General features: G+C 37.9%; 1 protein-coding gene across 6 annotated transcripts in view; it reads right to left on the bottom strand.

Moving 5' to 3' along the window:
• CTNNA2 (catenin alpha 2) overlaps positions 1-26460 on the bottom strand; it is a 1142447-nt gene that overhangs the window by 791261 nt on the left and 324726 nt on the right. For all 6 annotated transcript variants that reach the window (XM_059188197.1, XM_059188196.1, XM_059188200.1 and 3 more), the window contains one exon: positions 790-956. In XM_059188197.1, coding sequence (XP_059044180.1) covers positions 790-956 — 167 coding nt within the window. The remainder of the gene's footprint in view (positions 1-789; positions 957-26460) is intronic.

The raw sequence follows: 26460 nt of genomic DNA, 5'->3' as shown, positions 1-26460 counted from the left end.
GTCCAGGAATGAAATTCACTGAGGGCATGGAGTAGAAACTCTCTAGGCAGAAGCCATATGCCTAAGCCTTTGAGTTACAACATCTTAATTCAGAGGACTAAACTATCCTGTTTGCAAATAGATGCCAGCCAGCAACTAGAAAAGTAGAGAGAGGCCAAGTTGTCAGGGACTGCAAAGGTTGCCTTGGTCTCTGGCCCACTAAAATTTGTGACCAGGGTAGGGTTCCAGTTCCATTAGGAAACAAAAATGCTGAAAGAAACCAAGAACATGACAAGTGAGGCACTCCTAACAGGGGTTTATGGGTTACTGGGACACGAAGTGCCCAGTTACATTAGATGCCAGGCTTGGTGCAATAAGATTGGCCTTAGCCATGAGTTGTGTATATAGGGCTCTTTATTGCCAGACCAAGATATGTTCAAAGTCCATATCATTTGGCCAGCAACCCCGGGAAAGCTGACGTCCTCTGAATTACTAATCTGAATCTGAAGATAGGGCCCAGGCAGATATACTATGCTCAGCCTCTGCAGCCTAAAAGAATATACTGTTTTTGCTCTCCAAGAAGTAAGGTGGTGGTGGGGGGGATCCAAACTCAAGTGAATCCTCTATAACTTTCTGAGTATATTAACGACTGTAATTTTAATATTAGAAAAATTGGGGGGTGGGTATACACTCGGTGAGTAAGCGGGCCACTGAGCAGTGAGAGATCACTAGTGCGGTCCCAAGCTCCAGGTTACATAGTCAGGATTGCCACCCCCATAAGGCAAGTTTTGATAAATTCCACATACGTACAATTTTCAGATGAGACAAAAGTCTCATGACATCCGCCATGTCCGCCAGGATGAGTAGGCGAGTTACCGCTGAGAGCAAAGCCCTGGCCGCCCGCACCATGGTGCCACGCTTCACCGAGGAGCACGGGTCATCAGCAAACTCTGAAGAGGCGATGCGCATTGTCTCACCTGGAACACAAAGACGGACAGGCGGGTGGGTAGACGGGAAGCTCCGGGGCGAACAGTCGTAAGGATCTGCGGATGGATGGTTGTTGTTCCTACCACAAAACCCGTCACAGACAGGAGGTCCTCCTACCACAGACAGGAGGTCCTCCTGCCACCTTTCAAGTCCAACACATCAGGGCACATTGGACAGGGGCTGTGGACAAAGTAAGGCTCTCATTTCCCATGGAGGTGTGAAATTGTTCTTTGAACATCAATAAGGAATATATTCAATTCAATTTGTCTAATAGTTGTGATGAAGCTGCCCTGACCTTAATCATTCTCACTTTCCATTTCCCTTGGAACTGGTGGGATTTACGAGGCAGCCAGGTGAGCTTACTGACAGTTGAGGGACAATGTTAACGCTCCACAGAGGAATGAAACTAAAACCCTGGCCTCATTAACACTGTGCTCTTAATTCAACTAATCAGACAGTAACAGACTACAGACAGACCCCAAATGCAGTCTTTTAATACTCTGCTAAGAAGCTATTCCCTAATACAGAGAACATTTATAGGAGAATTGAACCAATTCAACAAACCCGTACTACAATAGATATTATTAAGCTCTGAAATTACAAAGGTGACTGCGGGCACCCTGGTCTCTAGGGGTTCACAATCTAGTAAGGAGACTTGATGTAAGTACATACTCATAATATATATGACTACATACCACAATAGGCATACGATTAAGAATGTAGACAAAGAAAGGGAAGTGATTTACTTATTTAGTGTGAGGCTGGGAGAAGCTGTCAACTTTGATGGACTTTGAAGAACGAAGAGGTGTTCACCAGAAAGACGGCAGCGGGAAGAGAACCCTTGGCCGCGTGAACACCATGTGAGGCTCTGAATGCCGGTGCAGGGTATGTGACGAACTACAGTCACATGGCAGGCACAGTGAGGTAGGGGGTGCAGAGGAGAGATGGCAGTGTTTGGGGAGCTGAGAAAGAGATCCAAACTGGGTCCACAGTAGGGAGGGAAGTGACATTAATAGATTTTTTTTTTTTTTTGGCTATAATACATAAAATAAACTGCATTTATTCTGAGGGCAGAAACACTGATTATTAGGGCAAGTACATTAGAGCCTGAGGAGCAATAACGAGGGTCTGGATGGTCCAGGAAAATAGAAATGGGCTACAGAGAGGAAAGGAGTATTAGTGAGATCCATATTAGAGAAAGACCAGATTTAGGAACTGATCAGAGGTAGAGACTGGAGAGAAGGTGGAGTGGCTGGTGAATGCCAAGTATTTGTATAAAGAGACCCAGGAATTGGAAGCAAAGGGGATCGCTGGTTAGGATGACACAAGTCCCCTATCCATGAACTGGGTACCACCTGGGGTGGAAAGGCCTGGGAAGCAACATAATGAAGCTTCACATAGCAGAGCACCCACAGAGGCAATAAAAGCTTTGTCAGTAAACTTGAAGAATAGAGTTAATATGAATGATGATTTAATTTAGGGTAAAACAATTTGTTTAATATTCTATTTATAGGAATGATTATTTCTCATCTGTTAATCAAAACCCATCTCATTTAAATAAAGTCAACTGTATCACTGAAACCCTGTGCATCCTGTGTTGTATCTGAAGATACAAGAGAAAAAAAAATAGTACCTCTTAACCGTTTCACAAGCACGTTGGAATTGATGTAATTCACTCAATGTTATAGTTATTTAAAGCCTTTCATGCTTGGGAAATGAGGGTGTGTCAGGAAATACACTTCGCTGTAGATTTTTAAAAGAAACTACCATCTACAATAAGCATCTTATATAGCGGACCAGCTTAGTTCCAATGCCTAGACACAGACAAAGAGCCTGATATATAACGGCATGGGAGAAATGTAATAATTCATTACCGTCCTGGCACAGAAGTGAATTTCCAAGATGTCTGGCCCTTCAGGGCTAAATAGACTTAAAGTTGGAGGCTGGCAATTAGGAAATACATATTTAATTCAGGGGTCCCACCCTTGCTACAGGATTATATAAATTTCCTCCACATCCCCCAAACCCTGAAAAGAAGGGACTCATTGGCAGATATCCATGCTGTAGGGAGAAGACGATCTCATTCTCACTCTGCAAAGCACGCTTGGAAGGAACATTCACAATAATGGGTGAATCTAATGAACTATTGAGAAGGTTACCACAGCTAAAGATGGACATATCTGCATATGGTATTAAAGAGTGGAACAGTTGCTGCTGGAATAAATCTACTTGTTCAAGGAAAGGGGAAATTTATTCTGCATATACATCTAGGGAGCCACATGGTTGATCCCAAATTCTGCAAGTTAAATTGGTATATGAGCCACAGAAACAGTAGGTCACTCACGTTCAGCTACTCTGTAAACAAAGGGCCCAGGGAGGTGAGCCCAGCTGCACCCCTCAGCATGTGGAGGAACCATGCCTAATCAAACTAATATTCAAGGTCAGGTTTTTATACAGAAGGTCAGTATATAAGAAGGAGACTTAATCCATGTGCTGGCCATTGGGTCAGCAATACTGCTTCAGAGCTAGGAGTAACACAGAGCAGTACAGACTTGTCAGGTGAAGCTCACCCAACTGGGGCCCCCACACAGGCACCCCAGGAAGGAACTCTGGAGACATCCGTGAGGTGGGGAGGGAAGGGGGCAGAATAGAGATGGAGAGGAGAGAGCCCCACATTAGTAAATGAGACTCTGCAAATGGAAATCTCATGCTAAATTCTGAGATCATTCTAAGATAAATAGAAGATGATTTAATTTCATTTAAATTACAACCAAAAACTCATTTTAAGCAGGTACAAATGATTTCACGTTGTTAAAGATTTTAAAGGAAAAGCAATCTGAAGTCAGCTACAATGTTAATGCATTTTATATCCCTATAGTTTTAAGATTACTGAATTAAAGTGGAAATCTATATTGTGCAATGATAAGCAAGTTTATCAGGATAAAATTGGCTATTTTTCCCAGGGAACTGCTTTTTCTGTAAGACTAAAATATTTAGCTAAGAAACAGCATGCTTGTGTAGGAGACGGAAGGGATCAATGAAGAGGGGATAACAGATCTGCCTGTTTCTTTCATATATACCATTGTGTTCACTCTCAATTACTTGATATAAACCTAAAGCTCAGAGCAGGGTATCTATAGTAAAGTCTTTGGTCCCCTCAAGCCACTTACAACCTGCTAGAAAAAAGAAAAATTAATCTTTCCAAATAAGTGACCAAAGGGAAATAATAGCAATTAATATGCACACACAGTGCTTCTATATAAAGGCTTATTATGTAAGTATTGTTCTAAAAACTATATAGAGAGATATTAAGTCATAGAATAAAAGACAAGTAATCTTTAAAATCAAAAAAATCTAGGATCATTACCCTGACTCAATGCCAACCACTGACAAAAGTTAGACTTGATGATTATTCAACCTTGGTGTTTCAGTCACCTCCACTGCAAAACAGGGGCCAAAATAATGAGAGCAGCCTTGAGGACAGTCATTAGGGTTAAAGGTTAGAGGTGATGCAGTCAAAGCAACCAGCACAAGGCTTTACCCATAATGGAGGCTTCCTCATTACTGTCACTAATATTACTGCTACCCCCATCATTGTGGTCCTCTCCATGACAAGAACAGCTCATGAACTCCTGGTTTAAGGTATGGAAGTGCTTTTTATTGGCTGATTCCACTTCTGCATACACAATTTAGAAGCAAGAAAACATCTCCCCAATAAAAATCTGTTAAAATTTTTTTTTAAATTTATTTACTCGACAGAGAATGAGTGAGAGAGAGAGCATGAGATGGGTGAGGGTCAGAGGGAGAAGCAGATTCCCTGCTGAGCAGGGAGCCTGATGAGGGACTGATTCTGGGACTCCAAGATCATGACCTGAGCTGAAGACAGTTGCTTAACCAACTGAGCCACCCAGGCACCCCAAAATATTTATTGTTTTAAGGCATAAAATCACCTCCTTAAGAGTTCCAGCACTTGGCTTTTGAGCTGGTGCTTGTTCTGGTTCTTAGACTACCGTGGTGGCACTAGAGATGGACAGACAATTGTGCATAACTTTGAGGTAACATCAACTCAAATGCAGAATAATGCAGGATGGTAATAATACATAGAAGAGAGGGATAACATGCAGAGGATAGAGTCTCAGGAGTAGAAAGGTCATTTTAGAAGCAGATTATGAACCAAAATAACATGAATACCATGTGTTGCATCCTTTGAAGGGAGAGCCTGCATGCAATAGAAGCTCTCTTTAAATACTTGATAAACAAACTATGGGAAAACTGGGAGAAGTAAGGGAAAAGGGCATGATTAAAGATTAGGTTCAGAGAGTGTTAAGCTATCTTCCAGAAAGTTCTCTATGCCTATAATGTTTAACCACCAGTTATGATATGTAATATCTAAAACTGCACATCATTCTCTTTTGTTTACTAATATAAAATTTCCCTTAATTACGTAGATTTTACTTTTTCTGAATTTTATTTTATTTTATTTTTTTCACTGTTCCAGAATTCATTGTTTATGCACCACACCCAGTGCTCCATGTAATAAATGCCCTCCATAACATCCACCAACAGGCTCAGCCCTCTCCACTCCAAAACCCTGTTTGTTTCTCAGAGTCCACCATCTCTCAGTGTTTTTCTTTGTCTAATTGCATAAGGTATCTGGCGTATATTGATAGCTCATGTTTTTGATATTTTCCCATGGTAGCAGTCCTAGAAAAGAGGAGAGATAAAGAGCAAAAATTTCTAACCCTCTTAGCTATGATTTGCTCCCTTTTCCCAATAGCTTAGGCTGCCTCAGAACCTTTTTCACACATATTTTCCTCGAGGTACAAATCTTAGATGATCCTGAGAAATGGATCCTCGGGGCGCCTGGGTGGCTCAGTGGGTGCAAGCCTCTGCCTTTGGCTCAGGTCATGATCCCAGGGTTGTAGGATTGAGCCTTGCATCAGGCTCTCTACTTAGCGGGGAGCCTGCTTCCCCCTCTCTCTCTGCCTGCCTCTCTGCCTACTTGTGATCTTTGTCTGTCTGTCAAATAAATAAATAAAATCTTAAAAAAAAAAAGAAAGAAATGGATCCTCTACAGCAATGCAGAAAATGCAACATATTTTAAGAGAAGAAAGATTAGTGCGGTCTAATACGTGACCACTGCTTCACAAACTCTTGGCTAGTTCTGTTCTCCAAACTGTACATCCCCAAGGAGCCACATACAGGACAGTAAAGGAATAGACACAAGAGAATTTTTAAATGATAACTGAATGGACAGTGCACATCTGAATGTTTTATGCTTTTGATTATGTTGTAGAATCTGTAAAGCAATGCAATGCTTTAAAACGATTTACTGCTGTGGTTAGCTCGTTTTTGAAGCATGGTGGGAAATATATATCTTCATTTGAGATAAAGCAAATGAAATGCTAAATGAATGGTCAATGTGAGGAGCATTTCTCTATTTGCTAAATGGGATGTTGCCCAATTCATGAATTGCTTAATAAAGCCAATTAGATCTTCCAATTTAAAAAACAAACATACAAAACAAATGAACAAATAAAAACACCAGAAACGGTCAATGCGGAGAACACCATGAAAGTTACAATGTTACCAGAGGAGATCTTGACACATTATACTATGCTTCTTGGCTCCCTTTTTTTGTTTGTTTGTTTGTTCGTTTTTTGTTTATTTGTTTTTTTCTTATTTTTGTTTTTAGATTTTGTTTATTTATTTGAGAGAGTGAGAGAGAGAGCATGAGCAGGGGGAGGAGCAGAGGGAGAACCAGACTCCCTGCTGAGCAGAGAGGCTTAATCCCAGGACTCTGGGATCACGACCTGAGCAGAGGGTAGATGCTTAACTAACTAAGCCACCCAGCGCCCTCTTGACTCCTTTCTGGAAGACAAAGGTGAGCACCACCTTGATAAAATTATTCAGAGCTGACTGGTGTATAGCACAGGATGAGTTGAACAAGCTGCATGAGTAAACACTGAGGAATTGTCTCTTCTGGGCTTATTCCAGCAGCAAGTAGATGGTGCCCACAAGGTGACTCAGGATTCCTTCCATTTTAAGATTCTATCAGCATGTGTCTACTCAGACTTAATATCTTAACATGTGCTGTCTTGTCTCTTTTCTACTAAGAACAGTCTCTTTTATTTAGAGCTCATGTTGTGCCAAGTTTTTGTTTGAAGAGCTTTCTACATCATGACTCAATTACTGCTCAAGAGAACATGATGAAGTTAAATACTTGCATTGTCACCATTTATACCTGAAGCAAAGGAAGATTACTTGCCGAAGGTCAAACAGCTTGTGAATGGTGGAGACAGCATTCAAAGCCACCCGGGCTGTAGGGTCTGTACTATTAACAGCTGGGATTTAGAAATAACTTTTAAGATTCTACTTACTATATTAAAATTATTTGTTTACATATTTCCATCTGGATCTGTGTTAGGAGTTGAAGATTTGCATGCTATTTTATTTAGTTAGCAGAGTATTATTAAGAAATAAAGAAGAAAGGATGGAGTGAAGAAGGGGAGGGAAGAACAAATAAAGACATTTCTCCCATTATTTCCAGGCTCTACCACTCCCCATTGCCTCTTCTTAGAGCTGATTTATGACTGCCTATGCTGCATACATTTGAGTCTTCAATGCTTTGTCAAGACTTTAAGCTTCGTCAGGGTAGGAACTATAATTGTAGCATATTGATATCATTATTCCTAGCACTTAACCTATATTTGACAGAGTAGAGACACTCAATGAATGTTGGGAAGAGCAAAGGACGGTAGACATGGCACTTTATGTTTTAAGAAATATCCTGGGACCCCTGGGTGCCTCAACTGGTTAAGCATCTGCCTCTTGACACTGGCTCAGGTCATGATCTCAGGGTCTTGAGATCAAGCCCCACAATGGGCTCTGTGCTTAGCGAGGAGTCTGCTTGAGGTTCTCTCTCTCCTTCCCTCTCCCTCAGCTGGCATACCCACCCTCTCTCTGTCTGTCTGTGTATGTGTGTGTGTGTCTCTCTCTCTCAAATAAATAAATAAATAAATCTTTAAATAAATATATAAAACATATCCAACTGCTGCTGAAGCAAGAAGAAAGGATGAAATCCTAAATGCTATGAATTTATCAGTGACATGAATATTTTCTTCCTCTATTTTTTTTTTTTTAAGTTGGTCTTGTGAGTTCAGCCAGCAGCAGAGAAGCTGTAACATTTGAGAAAGGCAGGTGATAGTGGAAGTTGCAACACCTTTGCTCCTCCTCTTTTGTTTTGCCCACATAAGCATTTGCTATCAACTTGGAAAAAGTCCTAGAACTTTTTCGGAAACAATCAAGAACTTGAAAGAACAATGTGTGCATTTCACCCTAGGGTAGTTATGACTCAAATTCATGATTAGGAGGAAAGGTCGACAATCAGAATTTTTCTCTTGAGACTCAGAGATGATGAAATCATGTATTTTCTCAAGCAAACTCTGTATTAAAATAAGCTACCTCCTGCAGATCCTGTCACTTCCAGGACTGAGCATCTACAGAAGTGCTGGCACAGTTCAAATCCTTCTGTTACCAGAAGCAAAATAACCTTTGGCCTAAATATGCAAACAAAGCCTTATATGCATCTAAATATAATTATGCATGGTATAATCATATATATTTATACAGTATATTAATAATTAATATATAATTAACTATAATATTAAATTCAATACATGCATATGTTATATTATTATATATTACATGCATATGGTATTATATATAATATAATGTATATCAATATGCAGTTAGTTGTAATATTAGATAAACAAAGTAATCAACATGGTTTATAAATAATATTTTTATATATATATTGAAAGTAGGTACTGTGCAAACTACATCAAAACCATGTGATTATTATAAAATGAGAATTCTGCCTTTTTCTTTATCATTCCACCAAAGGTAGTGGACTCTCTGGGCTCTTTATCTTTCTTTGTTTTTCCAAGCAACACTGAGCAAACAGGAAATTACATGGAAAATGACAGAAGGCTGATGGTTCCATTGTCCCTGAAGTGACAGTGAGACTGGAGGATTTCTGATCTGGGTAGGACCTCTTCAGGCTCCTCTAGCCTTCACTATAGCCGTCACTATCACCTTACATATAAAGACACAGAAACAAAGTAGCGATTGACCTGTGGGAGATCAGGTGGCTGGGTGGGGCCAGCTTCCCAGTTACCGGACATTCCAATAAGGGATAACCCCAGAATGGTTGGGAGACCAACAAAGTGCAGTGTGCCACAAGAAAACTGAAACTTCCTCCTCACCTAACATAGTCTGAGACAACCACATGGCCTTGGTACAGTCCTGCCTCAGTCGCTTGAGCAGCTCCAAAGACAACCATGCATCCGCATTAGGTCTACCCCAGTGTCTTTTATTTTCCAACGTGGATAGTTGAGTCTGTTCCAATGCAGTCTTCCCCCGATCAAGATATGTTCTGTATGCAAAAGTACTACAAATGCCAGTAATTGATGATTAAGTGTATTGAATGTTATGAGCTATTAAACATCGTTAGAGACAGTAATGTGCCGCCCTGCAGAAGGCACAGATCATTAAGCGTATGGATTTTAATTATTTCAGCTGTAGCCTTTTCCTGGGTTGGGAGGAGAGGGTGTAGGGTAATTTTGTATTGTTGTAGCCAGAAAGATTATCATGCTACAGCATGGCACACTCCACAGATAAGACCTTTGCAAGGACCTGTTAAATACAGCAAGAGCCATATTCCACAAAAATGTGATTATTGTCTTGGGCTCAAATGCAGTGAAAGACCATAAACTTGGAAACATTAAACAGTGATGTGTTAAACTTAAGAGAAAAATGGAATATGGAGGATCAGTACCGACCCCAATGTCACTAGATATTTTTAGAAAACAAAGGGAAAAGAAAGGGATGAACATGTAAATTTCACTGTACAATACATTTCCTTCTGAAATAAGTATACTATAGCAAATATATAAAGAAGGCCTCTTGTAAGTTGGTGTGTAAAGCAAATAAGCAGCTAATAAATTATTTTTTGTGTAAGACCAAAATCTCAATAACTCTGTATTTGCAATGCAAGTGTCTGTATAAAAAGCATATTTGCAGACTTATTTATATTCTTAAGTCAATAAATGTTTCTATCGATCTGTGTCTTTATTCTCCTATAACCAGGACCACAAATCAAAACCCTCTGAAATGTCAATAGACTGATACAGGACTTGGTAGTTGAACTGTGACTTCAAAAACCTTCAGTGTGATAAGGAAAGAAAGAACCCCTAAGTGGCATCTAGACTGGACAGCAGAGATAGCATGATCATAAAAAATGCCAGGAGGCTCCACATTTCAACATGCAAATGTTAAGGACATTTCTGTTTCTTCTTGCTAATTAAGATGCTATACAAGGAACTGTAGACTGAGGAGGTAGAAGGAGGGATTTACTGTCCAAATATCAGAATTTGAGAAAACCTGAGAGGATATGATATAGCCTAAATCTTAGCAGAAGCAAAATCCAGGTGTGACCTCTAATTTAGAGACCCCTCTACATCCCTTACTACACCCTGTGTCCCCCTACATCCCTAAGAAGACAACCAATTTGAGACCACTCTAATTATTTAAATTATTTTTTCAACTACTCATTGTTCTTCTGAACCACACCTAAAAATATAACCCCTCCCCAGTAGGATAGATCTTAAGAAAAAAAAAAAAAAAGTGTCCTTTAAAGAGAAGGGAAATGTCAAAACAAACATTCATCAGCCCTTGCCCAAGAACTAATGCTGCATTCAGATTATGAAAAGAACTAACATAAATAAATGAACAAACAACTCCCCACAGTTTTACAAATGTTAAATACCTATTAACTAGTCATTCAAGTCAGGATAATTTGTTTGTACACGACCTTTTAAGCAAATTAATAGTGTAAGCATGAAAGGTGTTGCCAATCAGCTTTGGAGGGGATAAATCTGGGTTTTGGCAAGTTGTGAAAACAATTAGTAAGAAAGATAATAATTGATAACTAGTCACTCTAATCTACTTTAGGATCTAAATTACTATAGATATTTGAAAGATAGTGAATATAATAAGCTTGTTGGTGGAGCCCAACTCTTCAATTTCAGAGGGAAGAAGCCAGGTCTCAAGAAACTTACATGGCTTGCTCAAGGTCACACAGAGCACTAAGGGCAGAGTCCACACCAGCAGCTGGATCTCTGGACTCTGAGATCAGATTTGCTGCAATTTACTACTGTGGTATATTTCTTTAGAAACATTCTGTTTTTCATAGGGTTTTAAAACTTCACAAATAACTGTCCTTGATTTAGTCCATATAATAGAAGCCTTTCTAAACCAGTTTGGATAACTTGATACTATGTTTATATTCAAATATATCTTTAAGTTTCTAGTTTCAATTTTGAGATACTTCAAAATAGTCATTAGTACAATTAAATAACACATGCATCACTGATTTCATATCAGCTTAAGGATAAACACAAAGAAAAGCAAATGGGAAGTATAAAAAAGGCACATTATATAATTTGCATCTTACATGCTACAGAAAAATAAACTATGCTTTAATCACTATACTGTAAAATAACAAACCAACTTCACTTTTCTAAAGAAGTCCTTCACTAAATAAAACACAGGAACAATCCTCATAATGAGAAAAGTAGATTAAGGATAGAAAACTCTAGCATACATTTCAAGATCAAAAGCCAAACAAACAAGGTTCCAAGTAATCGGTATTATGAATCTGATAAAAAAATAATTTTTAGATTTATTTTAATATTTTATTTAATATAAATAATTTTAAAATTTTGCTTTTAAATCTGCTATAAAATAAAAGCTCAGTTAAAATGTATTTTAAAATACAATATGGAGAAAACTGTCCTCACCGGTTTGAGGATGAAAAAACAGAATGATCAGAGTCTAAGATAGAAATGGCACTCTGCTTTAATTGCTGAACTGCCATTGATTTTCCAGTCATCACAGAGAAATGGCAGTTTGTTAGACGTGATTATAACCATGAGTCTTCTTTACTGAACAGACAAGAGGCACCCATGTCATCATCATTCTGGTTTCTGTATTAAGAGGGTTCACGGGAGAAACGACATTTAAATCAAAACCAATGTATCAATTGTCATAAAACACCCCCAACAAAAATATATTAGTTCAGCAGGATCCAGCAATAGGTAATGAACAAAATTGATTTAAAGTAACTCAAAATCTTAAATTAAAAAAAAAAATTGCCAAAATGTGCTAATCAAAGCTTTCTTCACTTCTGTGATCAATAGCCTGTCACTAAGGTCACAGCGGTCTCTGACAGCCTTCTCTCTTTCCAAGTCAAACGTACATTATTAAAGTAAGTGAAATAAGGTTATTGTAAACCTTACAAATAAACAAAGTGTCCCAACAGGGTGGCATGGAACCTCAAGGGTAAGGGAAGTTTGGGGGACTAGATAGAGGAGAGTGACAGTCCTGTCCATACTGCCTTAGTTGGCAGGGTTGGTTATATGATGATATCTGTAAATGTGCATTTGTGCACAAAGTGTATAAAGAATTATATATCATTTCATTCATCTTTTTTATTCATTCAGCATGAATATTCATTCAGTATCTGCTCTGTGGTAGGCACTTGCCAGGTTTCTAGATATTCAAGAAGACATCAGAAAGATTATTTTTTTCTGAATTAACAAGGATCATCTGCAAAACATCTGCAGAGAAATGCCCACAGAGTAGGCCTTTGAAAATACAAGGAGAAAGGAGAAGCTTCATTTTAGGGAGCTAGGAATCATGAGTGTATAGAGGTTGCTTAGTAAGCTATAATAATAAGTAAAGGTGGCCAAAAAATATTTGTATATGTGCATATATATCAATGTTTCTGTATGTCTATCTACCTACCTATCTCTCCATCCATCTACCCTCCCATGTATTTATATATGTGCATGAGACAGAGATTAAGTTTTTCTTTCCCTGTCCCTCCAATGCATAGCTTTTAGCCTTAACTCTTAAGAGCTGGGAGAGACCAGCCAATGCCCTTTCACTGCCAATGCCCTCACTGCCAATGCCCTCCCTCAAGTCCCTGCTAGAGCACTAAAGAACAAAGAGGACAGGTGAGAATGACTCAGATAAATACACTCTTCATCATTAATTAATTTCTTGGCCCCATACTGAGCAGGACTGGGTCAACAGTGAAATACCAGGGCCTTTTTAAACCTCTTGACATTAAGCCCTAAATGTAGAGTGGGCTTGAGGGGTTTAAATCTCCTTTCTCCTGGGCTGATTCAGTTTTCTAGTAAGATTTCCAAAGGAAAAAAGACCCCAACTTAGCACATCAGTTTCATGAAACTGGAGGGAACTGTAGAGAGAGAAATAAACGAAGGGAGATTATAGGAAGTTAGTGAATTTTAATCTTTTCTCTCCTTCCACTGGAAACAAGATCCACCAATTTAGTCAAAATAATGTAGGATATGCAAAATGACAGGAAATATAGGACATTTTTAAAATGTTATATTTTCAAATAATATGTTCAATATTTTTTCTTCAACAGCCAGACACTATTTTTTTTTTAATTTATTGGAGAAAAAGAGTGTGTGTGTCTGTGTCTATGTGTGCGCGCGCGTGTGTGTGTGAGCTGGGGGAGGGGTAGAGAGAGAGAGAGAGAAAGAGGTAGAATCTCAAACTGACTCCCCACTGAGCGTGGAGCCCCATGTGGGGCTCAGTCCCAGGACCCTGAGTTTGTGACTTGAGCCAAAATCAAGAATCAGATGCTTAACCAACTGAGCCACCTAGGCGCCCCTCAAGACAATATTTCCGTTAAAGTACATAAAGTTTAAAGCAAGCATTCAATTGTTAAACTGGAAAAAAACATGGAATAAATACACTCTTTTCTGCATATCCAAACTTTCTGGACACTCCGTGGTGTGTTAATATTTGGAACAATTCTCAGATTCTCTTGCCAGTCTCAAAATTTTTCTGCCCTATGAAGGCTGCTCTCTGGCAAAGGGTGGGGTGGGGGTGGGGGTCCATTCTCTGCTTCTTAGTGTTAACTTCTTTCAATGTAAATGTAGAAAAATCATGATAAACGACTTAAAAATTGCACTGTACACACTTGCCAGTGAACAAAGGTGCACAGTCCCTCAGTAAACATATTTCTCACCACAGATTAATGAACTCATATTGGGAGTATAATTTAACTTCCCGTGGAGGTCTGCCTGTAGGGAGAGACTATTCTGTTCATGCTGATGTTAATAGTCCACTCTGTATGACAACATAATAAGGATTAATGCACTAACATGGGTTTTTAAAGCAAATACACATGTTTGGTTAATTCTTACATCACTTACGTATTACTAGACAGAAAGACTGTAGAGCCATTGCCCTGGGGGCATTGATGGGAGGTGTCTATGGATATAGGGGAACTGGTTTTAAACAATGAAAGAGAGTTCATTTTCAACCCCTATACTGAAAAGCAAGTGGCTCTTCTCACCAAAAGGAGTTTAAAGGAAAAGTTGGGGCAGAAAATATAAAAGTCAAAAGACCTGTAGATGCAGTAAACTTGCTTTAGAGACAGAGAAGCAGTACTGAACAATACCTGAGCTTAACAAGCAAAATTCTAAACCACTTTCAGATAGTATTCAAGCCATGAAGTAAGAAGCAGGCATCCTGGCACACTGGACAAGGGACAATGGCAGCCTACACTGATTGGTCCACGCCTACAGAGAGGTCACCACCCAGTCATGCTTGTCCAGGGCTGTTACTAAGGTGGAAAATAGGTACATATAAATCCACCTGCATTCTTTACAGGATGCCCTAAAGAGGCAGTCAGTGAAACTTCCGGGACAGAGTATAGATTCAGTGACTTTTAACAGATCCAACTGTTTTCTTCACACAGTTCCAAGTGAAAGAATCTTTTCAGGTATAAATGCATGAGCATGCATACACATATTTCATAAATTTAACTACTCCAGTCAAGGCTTTGGCATGGAGAGCTGGCAAAACCAGTAAATGGAACCATGTACAGAATTTAGCTTTAAGCCTTCTTTTTGCTTCATATGCCACACATTATAATTACATTTGAGAATCCCCAAACCTAATATTTTTTGATAATCAACAGATGCAGCTGGAAATCATTTCCAAAGATGGCACCACTGCAAAATCCTATTCTGCCCTACTCTGTGTGGATCTCTTCCATGTCAAGTAATGTTACTCCATCACCTCTAGTGACCTTTAACTCACTTTCCTCTTCCCAGGGGACTTAAGAACAGATGGCTAAATAATCTCAATAACCCCTTCCAATTTGGGATAGTATAATGCAAAAAAACCCACTAACAGCAGTTATTTATAAAATACTATGTATCACGCACAGTGATAAGCACTCTAAATATGATCTCACAATGAGGTGGAGAACAGCTTCATTTCAAAGATGAGAGGGACCATGGGTTACTTTAGAACGGTTTATTAAATTTGTCCAAAGTCACACACATACCTAGTCAGCCTCAGCCCTAGAATTTGATAAGATTAACTTAACTTCAGACTCAGTAACCTTGAAGCTCTAAACCAAGGGTCTATTGGCATTAAGTTTTGCATTGTGACGTCCCAGTCAACGTTTCTTAAGACTGTTTAAAGGGCTGTTTAAATAAAGACCTATTTAAAGGACTAGTCATTGTGCATACAAATGCAACATACTGTTTGCAAAAGCAAATGCAGCTTATACCAGAATAAGAAACCGATCATCACCTACAAATGGTAGTTTGCTTTGCACCTATTATGAACATGTATGTCCAAGAATTATAGATGAAAAGAAGTAACAAAATAACTAATGTGCTATCACATGACAGATGTGGTTAATCATTTTGAATTGTCACCATCTCAAAAATATAGATTTAGCATTTCTCATTATTAACCGGATACTATCTACAAGATCTTTTTAGTAAAAACTTGGGGCTCCATTGAAATTTAGGCTCATCAACCTTTACATATGGAAACTAAGAATAAAAATAAAATAGTATTAATACTATTCTAGCAAAAAAATCAAATAACAAAATTACCAGTGTGACAAGCTCTTAAAATCATCTGTTTTTTCCTCTGAGTACATACCAATGAAGAACCTAGGCTCAGACTCCTTGAGCTTCAGTCCTAGTTCTGACAATTTTTACCTTGTGTTACCTTGTGCAAATTATTTAACCTTCCTAGGACTCACCAGTAAGATGACAATAGTACCCCATGTCACAGATGGGGTACTGTTCTAGAAAAGATTAAACAAGAGGCTGTGAGAGACTGCATAGCATGAAATATTTCTCCAAGACACCTGGAAATGCATATTAACATAGCAAACATCTGTATAAATGGAAGGGCAATCCCTAAGCCAAAGACAGAAAGAAAGAATGAAAGGAAAAGAAAAAGCATAACAAAAGGAAAAGAATAAGGAAAGGATGGGGCACCTGGGTGGCTCAGTGGGTTAAGCTTCTGCCTTTGGCTCAGGTCATGATCTCAGGGTCCTTGGATAGAGCCCTGCATCAGGCTCTCTGCTCAGCAGGGAGCCTGCTTCCCCCTCTCTCTCTGCCTGCCTCTCTGCCTACTTGTGATCTCTCTCTGTCAAATAAATAAATAAAATCTTAAAAAAAAAAAAAAAGAAGAAGAAGAAGGAAAGGAAAGTGTAAAAGAAAGACAGACAGAGAAAGAAAACTTAGCAACCCTGAAATAAAAATGGTAAAACGATTCTGAAGCATCAACAATCTGAGAGCTATTTGCAATCTTAGTAACTAAGAAGGTTTTTAATGGCCACATAATGGGACAGGAGGTCTTAAATTTCACAAGGAGTGGAGCTGTGATCTTATCCATGCAAAATAAAATTTATATTCTTAAAGAGTTACATCAGTGAAAATATTAACTAGAAAAAAAATATGCCCTCCAACAAAGAGAAGTGGTAGAGAAACTTGCCTGGCCTATCCCAGAAAAAAAAAAAAAAAAAAAAAAAAAAAAAAAAGATCAGATGGTTTTATTTATAATTGATAATGACTGCTTATAACCAGAGAATTCTCCTCATCTGTTTGCAGGAAAGCCATGTATAATATCTACATAGACTAGAAAATCCAGAGAAGATAAATTATTTTAAAACAGTGAGGTTAGTGGTGTTTTGGGGTCCCCATTAGTAAAATCAAATGCTTTTTGGAAGGAAGCATAAAATTCTCTCAATAAGGCCTCATAAAAAATGAATGTACAGCTTATAGAACACTGTAGATGTGCTAAGTGGCAGAATTAATGATCTTAAAGAACTTAATAATTAAGTTAAAGAAATTAATAATTTAAAAACTTCAGATAATATATATGTAGTTTTAAAGAATTCTACCAATTATTTTTCTTTTACTTGTTATTCAGACATAGCCTTTTAGTACTTTAGCTTATGCTACACTTTGGCATCATAAACCTAGCTTTTACTAAAAAATGACACTCTCCTTTCTGCCTTCAAACTCTTGCTCTGCTTTCTTTACTTAACACACCCCTACATTCTTTCCTCCATGGTCAGTACATGTGCTGCTGCTGCTGCTGCTGCTGCTGTTTCTTTTTTTTAAAGATGTCTTTATTTATTTGAGAGAAAGAGAGTGAACACAAGTTCGGAGGGGGGCAGAGGGAAAGGGAGAAGGAGAGAAGCAGACTTTCCACTGAGCACAGAGCCCATCCAGGGCTCTATCCCAAGACCCTGAGATCGTGTCTTGAGCAGAAATCAAGTGTCAAATGCTTAACTACTGAGCACCCAGTTAACCCATTATATGCTCTTCTGTCCTCAACCGGTTTTGCATCTCCCTGAGCTGTAGAAATCTAGCCTGTTCTAAATAATGGGCTAGTTATTCTAAATAATAAACCTAGTTACTCTAAATAATATACAGTCTTCTAAATTCTCAATGAAATATTAAACTGAGCTCCATGAGTATAATCTTAATATTAAATGCATTTTCTTTTTTTCTAATCTTTTAAAATTAGTGACCTACTTACTGAATATAGTTTAACTCTTAAATGGAAACTCATTTTTTCACCATTCAGAATAGCAGAGAAAGGACCAATCACTATAAAGGACATGGTCCAGTATTATCATAATGAATATTCAAAATCAGTCCTAATCACAAACACCGTGGAATAACACTTTGCATAATATATTTTTGTTTTGTTTTGTTTAAACTTGGCAACTTTCTAAAATTAAAACCACCTACAGAAATTGCAAAGGTCTAAACACTAAAAACATAGATCCCTTGGAAGAGTTGGGTTAGTTCCCCATAGACTAGAACTATTTACAAATTGTACTTCTAAATGATGATTTTTAAATAGCTCTTCCCATTTTTTTTTTTTTAAAGATTTTATTTATTTATTTGACAGACAGAGATCACAAGTAGGCAGAGAGGCAGGCAGAGAGAGAGAGAGAGAGAGGGAAGCAGGCTTCCTGCGGAGCAGGGAGCCCGATGCGGGGCTCGATCCCAGGACCCTGAGATCATGACCCGAGCCGAAGGCAGCAGCCCAAACCACTGAGCCACCCAGGCTCCCCAATAGCTCTTCCCATTTTTTAACAAAAAATTATGAAGGGTGAGTGTGGGGGGAACTAGGGAATAAGAAGATAATGAATAGACTAGGGAGAGAGAGAGAGAGAGAGAGAAAGCTTTTCCCCGATATCCCCCCACATACATCTAATAAAAAATAAATAAATAAAAATAAATCACAGAATACATTTCCAACCTACATCCCTAAGCCATCATGCTCAATTGAGAGTCCACTGGTAAATGGTGCTATAGGTTAAATTATGCCTCACCCCCACTAAAGATAGGTCAAACATATGCCTAACCTCCACTACCTCTAATAGTGACCTTGTTTGGAAAGACAGATTCTTTGCAGATGTAATCAAGTTAAGATGAGGTCATATTGAATTAGAGTATGTCTTGATCCAATATGACTGGTGTCATAGGAAGAGACCAGATATAGACAGACAAGGGGAAAAAATTATAGGATAATGGAACAGAGATGGAAATACTGAAGCTGCAAGTGAAGGAACACCAAAGATTGCCAGCAATCCACCAAAAGCTAGGAAGGGGAAGGAAGGATTCTCCTCTTAAAGTTTCAGAGGGACCATGGTCCTGCCAACACCTCGATTTGAACTTACAATCTCCAGAACTATGGGAGAATAAATTCCTCTTGTTTGAAGTTACCTAGTTTGTGGTACCCTATTACAACAGCCCTAGGGATCTGATACAAAAGGAGATGTATCTCCTTCATGAGAAGTATTACATTTAAGATGTATTTTTAATATATTCTAGATCTCCACTTTGGTTCGAGCACAAAAAAAATTATTCAACCACCAAGATGCCCCATAAGAGTTTAAGCAGATGCCATTAAAATTCACACTCCAAGTAAAATTTTAGTCATCAGGGGATCAGCTTCCCAGAGTCTCAAGTTTCTCTAACAACTGCTAACCCAAAAGTAGGCAGATTTATTATATAACTGATTTTTAGGAGCAAAAAGCAGCTTTCCCAAGTGCCAAGGAAGAGAGACACATTGCCAAAAGCATCTGATACTCCCAAGATTAAACCTAATAGGCTTTGAACTGGCTGTCATGCTCTGATTGACAGAAACAATCTGTGAAAAGTCATCCCTTCCACGAAAGGCTGGAAAGTGAGCCCTAAGAGGCGGAGAGTAGAAGAAACAAGAAATAGCAAAACTGGAGATCAGGAATGGCAGCAATTAGAAACGGCACTGGAGCAGTGAGGAGTAGATACTGTACCGTGTGAGTCAGTGATGAGAGGAGTGAGTGAGGTTGAGGGGCAGTTCTGCAGCATGGGGAGTATCAAACATCATTTAAGTGTCTCCTCTAAGAGACTAGGGCACACAGAAAATGTAGGTGACCTCTGCAGCATATGCATACAGAAATGCAGGGAGGTGTTGTCCAAGAGCTAGTAAAATCTCTGCCGCCTACATGAACAAGCCAAACTAATTCTTTAAAACATCCTGGGGGCACCTGGGTGGCTCAGTGGGTTAAAGCCTCTGTCTTCAGCTCAGGTCATGATCCCAGGGTCCTGGGATCGAGCCCCACATCGGGCTCTCTGCTCAGCGGGGAACCTGCTTCCCTTCCTCTCTCTCTGCCTGCCTCTCTGCCTACTTATGATCTCTGTCTGTCAAATAAATAAATAAAATCTTAAAAAAAAAAAAAAAAACCATCCTGGAGCTCCTTATACTCAATAATGCTGGTAGTCACCCTAAGGAAGACCTAATAATGACTGAAACATTTGGTCATTCTCCTACCTACGTTAGCTAATTGAGTCTATCTACAAATTCTATTGCTATTCCAAATACAAAATCATCTTAAATATCTGACTTTACGGAAAACAAAACAAAACAAAACAAAAAAATGTTTTCAGTGTATATGATTTTTAAACAAGTCACTTAAAGATGGAATTTTTAATGCTATTCTGCCTAAAATTCCAGTAAACATCAAACACTAAAAAGCTCTTTAAAAATAGAACATGGCCTATCATAATGTCTGTAACTTACCTTTAATATTTCAATGATAACACCACTGATATTTGTTGAATGATACCCTTACTGAATATCCATTTACATCATGTACTATGCTAAGTGATAAGGATAGCATTGGTGGCACTTAAAGTAGGCCTATTTCTAAATACCCTAAGGCTTCTGATAATTAACTACCTAATCAAGGTTATTCATGGGTATACTGGTAAAATCGAAATGACAAGTAATATTGAGAAAAATGTTAAATCAAAGACAGATGATTATAAATGTAACCAAGGGCTCATTTTCTAAAAATAAAAAATATCACTTAGAAAAAAGGGTTTCTTTAGTATTTCATCATTATCCAGGAAATACACATGATATAATCTACTTGCAGCCCACCTCTATGGGGGGAAAAAAGGACCGTGATAGCAGAGCTAATTCCTGTCAGTCACTGTCCCAGGAAAACAAATTCCAGGGCAACTACCAGAGTTATTAGATTACGTATTTTGGGGCTATGTAGCCAAATTCTAGTTGTATCATGACAGCTCATGTTTATGATGATGTCCCCAATGCATTAAGAAAATGTTTAGAACACAGATGAACACTAAAGATTTTTAATTATAATAGCCATTTAAAAAGAAGACAACAAACTCTAGAAATTCCTAGGAATTGAAGAAAAAGGATGAAGATCTTTATGAGGGAAATTATAAAACTACTAAAATATATTAAAAAAAACCCACGACGAAATGGAAATTATAACACTATTGAAATATTTTTTAAAAATGATGAAATATAGAGACCACCCTAATGATGATTAACACTCACTATTTAAAAATGGAAATTCTTTCCAAATTCATCTTTAATTCGATGCAACTATAATCAAAATCCCAACAGAGTTCTCTTGTAGAGAAATTAACAACATGTAGTTAAGATTTAGGTTGAGGAACAAAGCACCAATCAAGAATAGCTGAGACAATTCTATAGAACAACAAAAAAAGAATAAGGCTTTACCCTGCCAGATATCAGTATTTATTAATACTCTATGATAATTAAGTCGAATTGGCATGCATGTAGAAATTAACCAATGGAATACAATAGAGAGCCTTGCAACAGCCCAAATTATATATGTAGATATGACATAGGACAAATGGAAGATGGACAGACTATTCAATAAATGGTGCTATATATTGCCTATGAACAAGGAAAATAAAAAAAACTAGATCTTAATTCACAAAATAAAAATCAAAGAAAAAGAAAAATGTAAAAGAAAACTTAAAGTTTTGCAAAAATATTTAGAAATATGTATGATGATGTAGGGGTAGAAAATAATTTCTTAAAAAAGACAAACTAAATACTCAATTAAAAAATAGTAAATTTACATTATATATGTATCTTTACAGTTCATACCAGACTTTATTTTTTAAGAATGTTACAAATACTTTTCTCCCAAGGCTGTCATCTCCTTCTTTGTTGAAGACCCATTTCACCATACGAGAGTCCTATATTTTTATGTAGGCAGACCTAGCCTTTCATGAATTTTTTTTTTAATTTGAACTGAATTCAATTAACATAGAGTGTATTATTAGTTTCAGGGGTAAGATTTAGTGATTCATCAGTTGCATATAACGCCCAGTGCTCCTTCCATCAAGAGCCTCCTTAATGCCCAATCATCTACTTACTCCATTCCCCAATCCAACACCCCTTCAGCAAACCTCAGTTTGTTTCCTAGAGTTAGTCTCTTATGATTTGCTGCCTGTGTTCTCATCTATAATTTTGATGGATTCCTGTCTCACATTTAGGTCTTTCATCCATTTTGAGTTTATTTTAGCAATAGTGTAAGAAAGTGGTCCAGTTTCATTCTTCTGCATGTGGCTGTCCAGTTTTCCCAACACCATCTATTGAAGAGACTGTCTTTTTCCCATTGCATATTCTTACCTGCGTTGTCAAAGATTAGTTGACCATAGAGTTGAGGGTCCATTTCTGGATTCTCTAGTCTGCTCCATTGATCTAAGTTTCTATTTTTTGTGCTAATACCATGTTGTCTTGTTGACTACAGCCATGTAACAGCTTGAAGTCCATAATTGTGATGCCTCTGCTTCAGTTTTCTTATTCCACATTCTTTTGGCTATTTGGGGTCTTTTTTGGTTCTGTACAAATTTCAGGGTTGTTTGTTCCAGCTCTATGAAAATGCTGCTGGTATTTTGATAGGAATTGCACTGAATATATAGATTGCTTTGTGAAGCATAGACATTTTAACAATATCTGTTCTTCCATATCCATGAGCATGAGCATGGAATGTTTTTCCATTTCTTCGTGTCTTCTTCCATTTCTTTTCTAAGTGTTCTATGGTTTTCAGGGTATAGATCTTTTACCTCTTTGGTTAGATTTCCCACGTATGTTATGGTTTTTGGTGCAATTATAAACAGGATCGATTCTTTCTTTGATTTCTCTTTCTTTGGCCTTATTATTAGTGTATAGAAATGTGACTGACTTCCATGCATTGATTTTATATCCTGGCACTTTGCCGATTCCTGTATCAGTTCTAGCAATTTTTTTGGTGGAACCTTTTGGGTTTTCCAGAGAATCATGTCATCTGCAAAGTATGAGAGTTCAACTTTTTTGCCAATTTGGATGTCTTTTATTTCTTTTTGCTGTCTGCTGAGGCTAGGACTTCCAGCACTATGTTGAACAACAATGGCAAGAGTGAACATCCCTGTTGTGTTCCTTACCTTAGTGAAAAAGCTCTTAGTTTTTCCCCATTGAGCTTGATATTTGCTGTGGGTTTTTCCTATATGGCTTTTATGATATTGAGGTATGTTCCTTCTATCCCTACACTACAGAGACTTTTTAATAAGAAAGGATGCTATATTTTGTCAAATGCTTTTTCTGCATCTAGTGAGAGGAACATATGGTTCTTGTCCTTTCTTTTATTAATGTATTGCATCACATTGATTGATTTGTAAATGTTGAACCACCTTGGAGCTCAGTAATAAATCACACTTGGTTAATCCTTTGATCTGAATAATCAATAATCCTTTGATTTGAATAATCCCTTTAACGTAGTGAAGGATCTTATTACCTAGTATCTTAGTGAGAATTTTTGCATCCATGTTCATAAGGGATATCGGTCTGTAATTCTCCTTTTTGGTGGAATCTTTGTCTGGTTTGGGGATCAAGGTAATGCTGAAAATTATATATATATATATATATATATATATATATGGATTTTATTTATTTATTTGATAGATACAGATCACAAGTAGGCAGAGGCAGGCGGAGAGAGAGAGAAGGAAGCGGGCTCCCCACTGAGCAGAGACCCCAATGCGGGGCTCAATCCCAGGACCCTGGAATCATGGCCAGAGCTGAAGGCAAAGGCTTTAACCCACTGAGCCACTCAGGCACCCCAACATTATATACGTATTTTTTAAAACACATAAAAAATACATAAAACACATAAAAATACAAAAAAAGGACATGAACAAAAATGAAATATTAGTCACAGACTAGGAGAACATATTTGCAGAGATATATATAAAATACAAAGTTTGAGTATCCAAAATATAAATATAGCTATTTAAGATGAACAACCCAATGGAAATGTAGGCAAAGAAAATGAAAGAACAGACCCAAATGGATGATAAATATATGAAAAAGTCTCACAATAAAAAAATTAAAATTAAAACTACATTAAGATACAATTTTGAACCCATAAAATTGGTACGGGAACACTAAAAATTCTGATAAAATTTAGTAGGAATGTTAGAAACAAGAAATCTCATTTATTACTATAATCATTTCAACTACTTTAGAAATATTTTCACATTATCTAGTAAACGTGAATGATAATTATCCCAGAGTTCAGCAATTCTAGTTTTAGTCTACCTATAAGAGAAAAAAAATAGACCTAAGAACAAATCACTATCAGTTTTTGTCCTGGGAAATCAAGTTCTAGAACAACTGTTAGAACTTACACCTATTGTCCCTCCAGACACTCTTGCACTCCTCCAGAAGATTCACACAACAATTTGTGTACTGTAGCTCTGTGTACAATAGGAAGACATTGCAAACACTCCCCATGTCCAAGAATAAGAAAATATTTGTGCATCCAATGGAGTAACATAAGGTAAAACTACCAAGAATGAGCTAGGTTCACTTAGTTAAGTTAGAAAAATCCAAACTGGTAAATGGTATTTCCAATGGAATAGAAAAAAACATATTAAAGAATTCCCAAGTAACAATATATATGATTTATGAATGGATACATATATCACAAGAAGTAATCAAAAGATTCTTCACAGCAAGACTATTCTATGATAAGGCTTGAGAAAGAGAAACAGTTTTTTCAAGAATATTTGTATGTACTGTTTTATTGGTTTATACTTGGCAATAAAAAAAATGCAATAGGGCTCACCAATTTGAGTACACTGCCTTTTCAGGAACCCATACAATGAAAACCAAGAAATCAAGAGTTTCTAAATGGAAGGATTTTCCCCACTGGCCTTCTGTAATGGTTGGAATCCCCATTGGTTTGTCTGAAGGATGTATTGTCTGGAAAAGGTAATGATTACTGGAATCAGTTCTTAACTGACAGTTTCCAGTAAAATTCAGTCTCCTTGTAAAGAGAGACATTGAGAGCATTGCTTTTGATGGGGCAGGGAGTTTGACAAAGGTAGGCATTCCTTTGTAGTAAAGCAAAAGAAAAAAGGCACTGAGTTCTCAGGCTAATTCCCAAAGGGAACAGAGGACAGGAGTGGCCAGGAGGGCTATGACCCTGGAAGACGAACTTTTCCTGCTTCACTGTTTTGCCCAGGGCAGTGTATATTTCCAACGTAACAACATCTTTGGCCACATTATAAACTCTCTCGAGATCCACAGAACTAGATTCTTTTTAGGTACCTTTGACTATATAGTCTCAAAATTTAATGCCAAGAAGAGAGTCGAGGAATCCACATGCCCTAGATAACTGAGTGTGTGTGTGTGGTGAGCTTTCTAACTTATACATACATTGATAGGCTTACAAATTTACCTTTCCTGAGGGCTTAATGCTGGCTAACATTTAAATCAGATTCATTTTCTGAGAACAAAACAAGTGAAAAGGGATAAGTATAATCAGTAACAGTGAAAGACAAATAGGCTTTATAACTTAAGAACAGTAAAAACACAATGGTTGATGGAGAAATGGCCGGATATGCTGTTGGCACTGCCACATCTGGTACTGGCACAGCTGAATAGCCACCTCGAGGCTTCGTGCAGGCACACAAGAAGCTTTCAACAAATGCTCATCTCATTTAGTATTCATTGATTCAGGAACGCATGTGCTGTGACTGAATGCTGAAATGAAATCAGGGACAGGACTGCTTTTGTTTGGATGCATATGAGGACAAAGGGTGATACTCAGTCTGTCTCAAGGTCTCTTTCAGCAAAACAGAGCAGGATATAACCAATGACCAAATGATCTGTGTAAAGATAATGGTCAGAAACTGCATATCAGGAGACTGCCAAGTCCATGGAAGGTAAGCAAAGACAAAAACCAGGCCATGTGCATGTCAATGGAATAATTTGAATGAGAGAAAACATATTCATAATTTAGTTGCTATAGAAATAACTTTTAGGCAGAAGTTAAGGAAAAAGCATAGGCAACCCTTTGTTAATGCAACAAATTTACTAGGGCAATGGAAAGTGCTGGATTAGTAAATGTTTAAGAAAAATCAGGGAGGCCAACCTGAGTCAGAACATTCCCCACAGGGGATTAATCACGTATTATTTCAGATAATAGCAATGGAACACTTTCAAGTCTCCTCCAGGTAGTGTGGGAGTGTTTCCTTTCACAGAGAGTATATCGAACATGGCCATAGGCAACACAGACGGTCCATCTTAGAAATGCACCCAGTGTGATAAATGAGATTGAAGTTGGGGAAGTATCACAGAGCTAGCGGGCAACACCAAACTGCAAAGCTGAACAGGAAAATGAATAGAGGCACTTTATTTTTGAGCTAGAACTTGAGGAAAAGCCAAATGCTTTAAGGAACG

This window comes from Mustela lutreola, chromosome 9 (assembly GCF_030435805.1).
Source record: "Mustela lutreola isolate mMusLut2 chromosome 9, mMusLut2.pri, whole genome shotgun sequence".
Classification (NCBI taxonomy): domain Eukaryota; kingdom Metazoa; phylum Chordata; class Mammalia; order Carnivora; family Mustelidae; genus Mustela; species Mustela lutreola.
The sequence above is the reverse complement of the archived record's forward strand: the minus strand, read 5'-3'. Positions and strand labels throughout refer to the sequence as shown.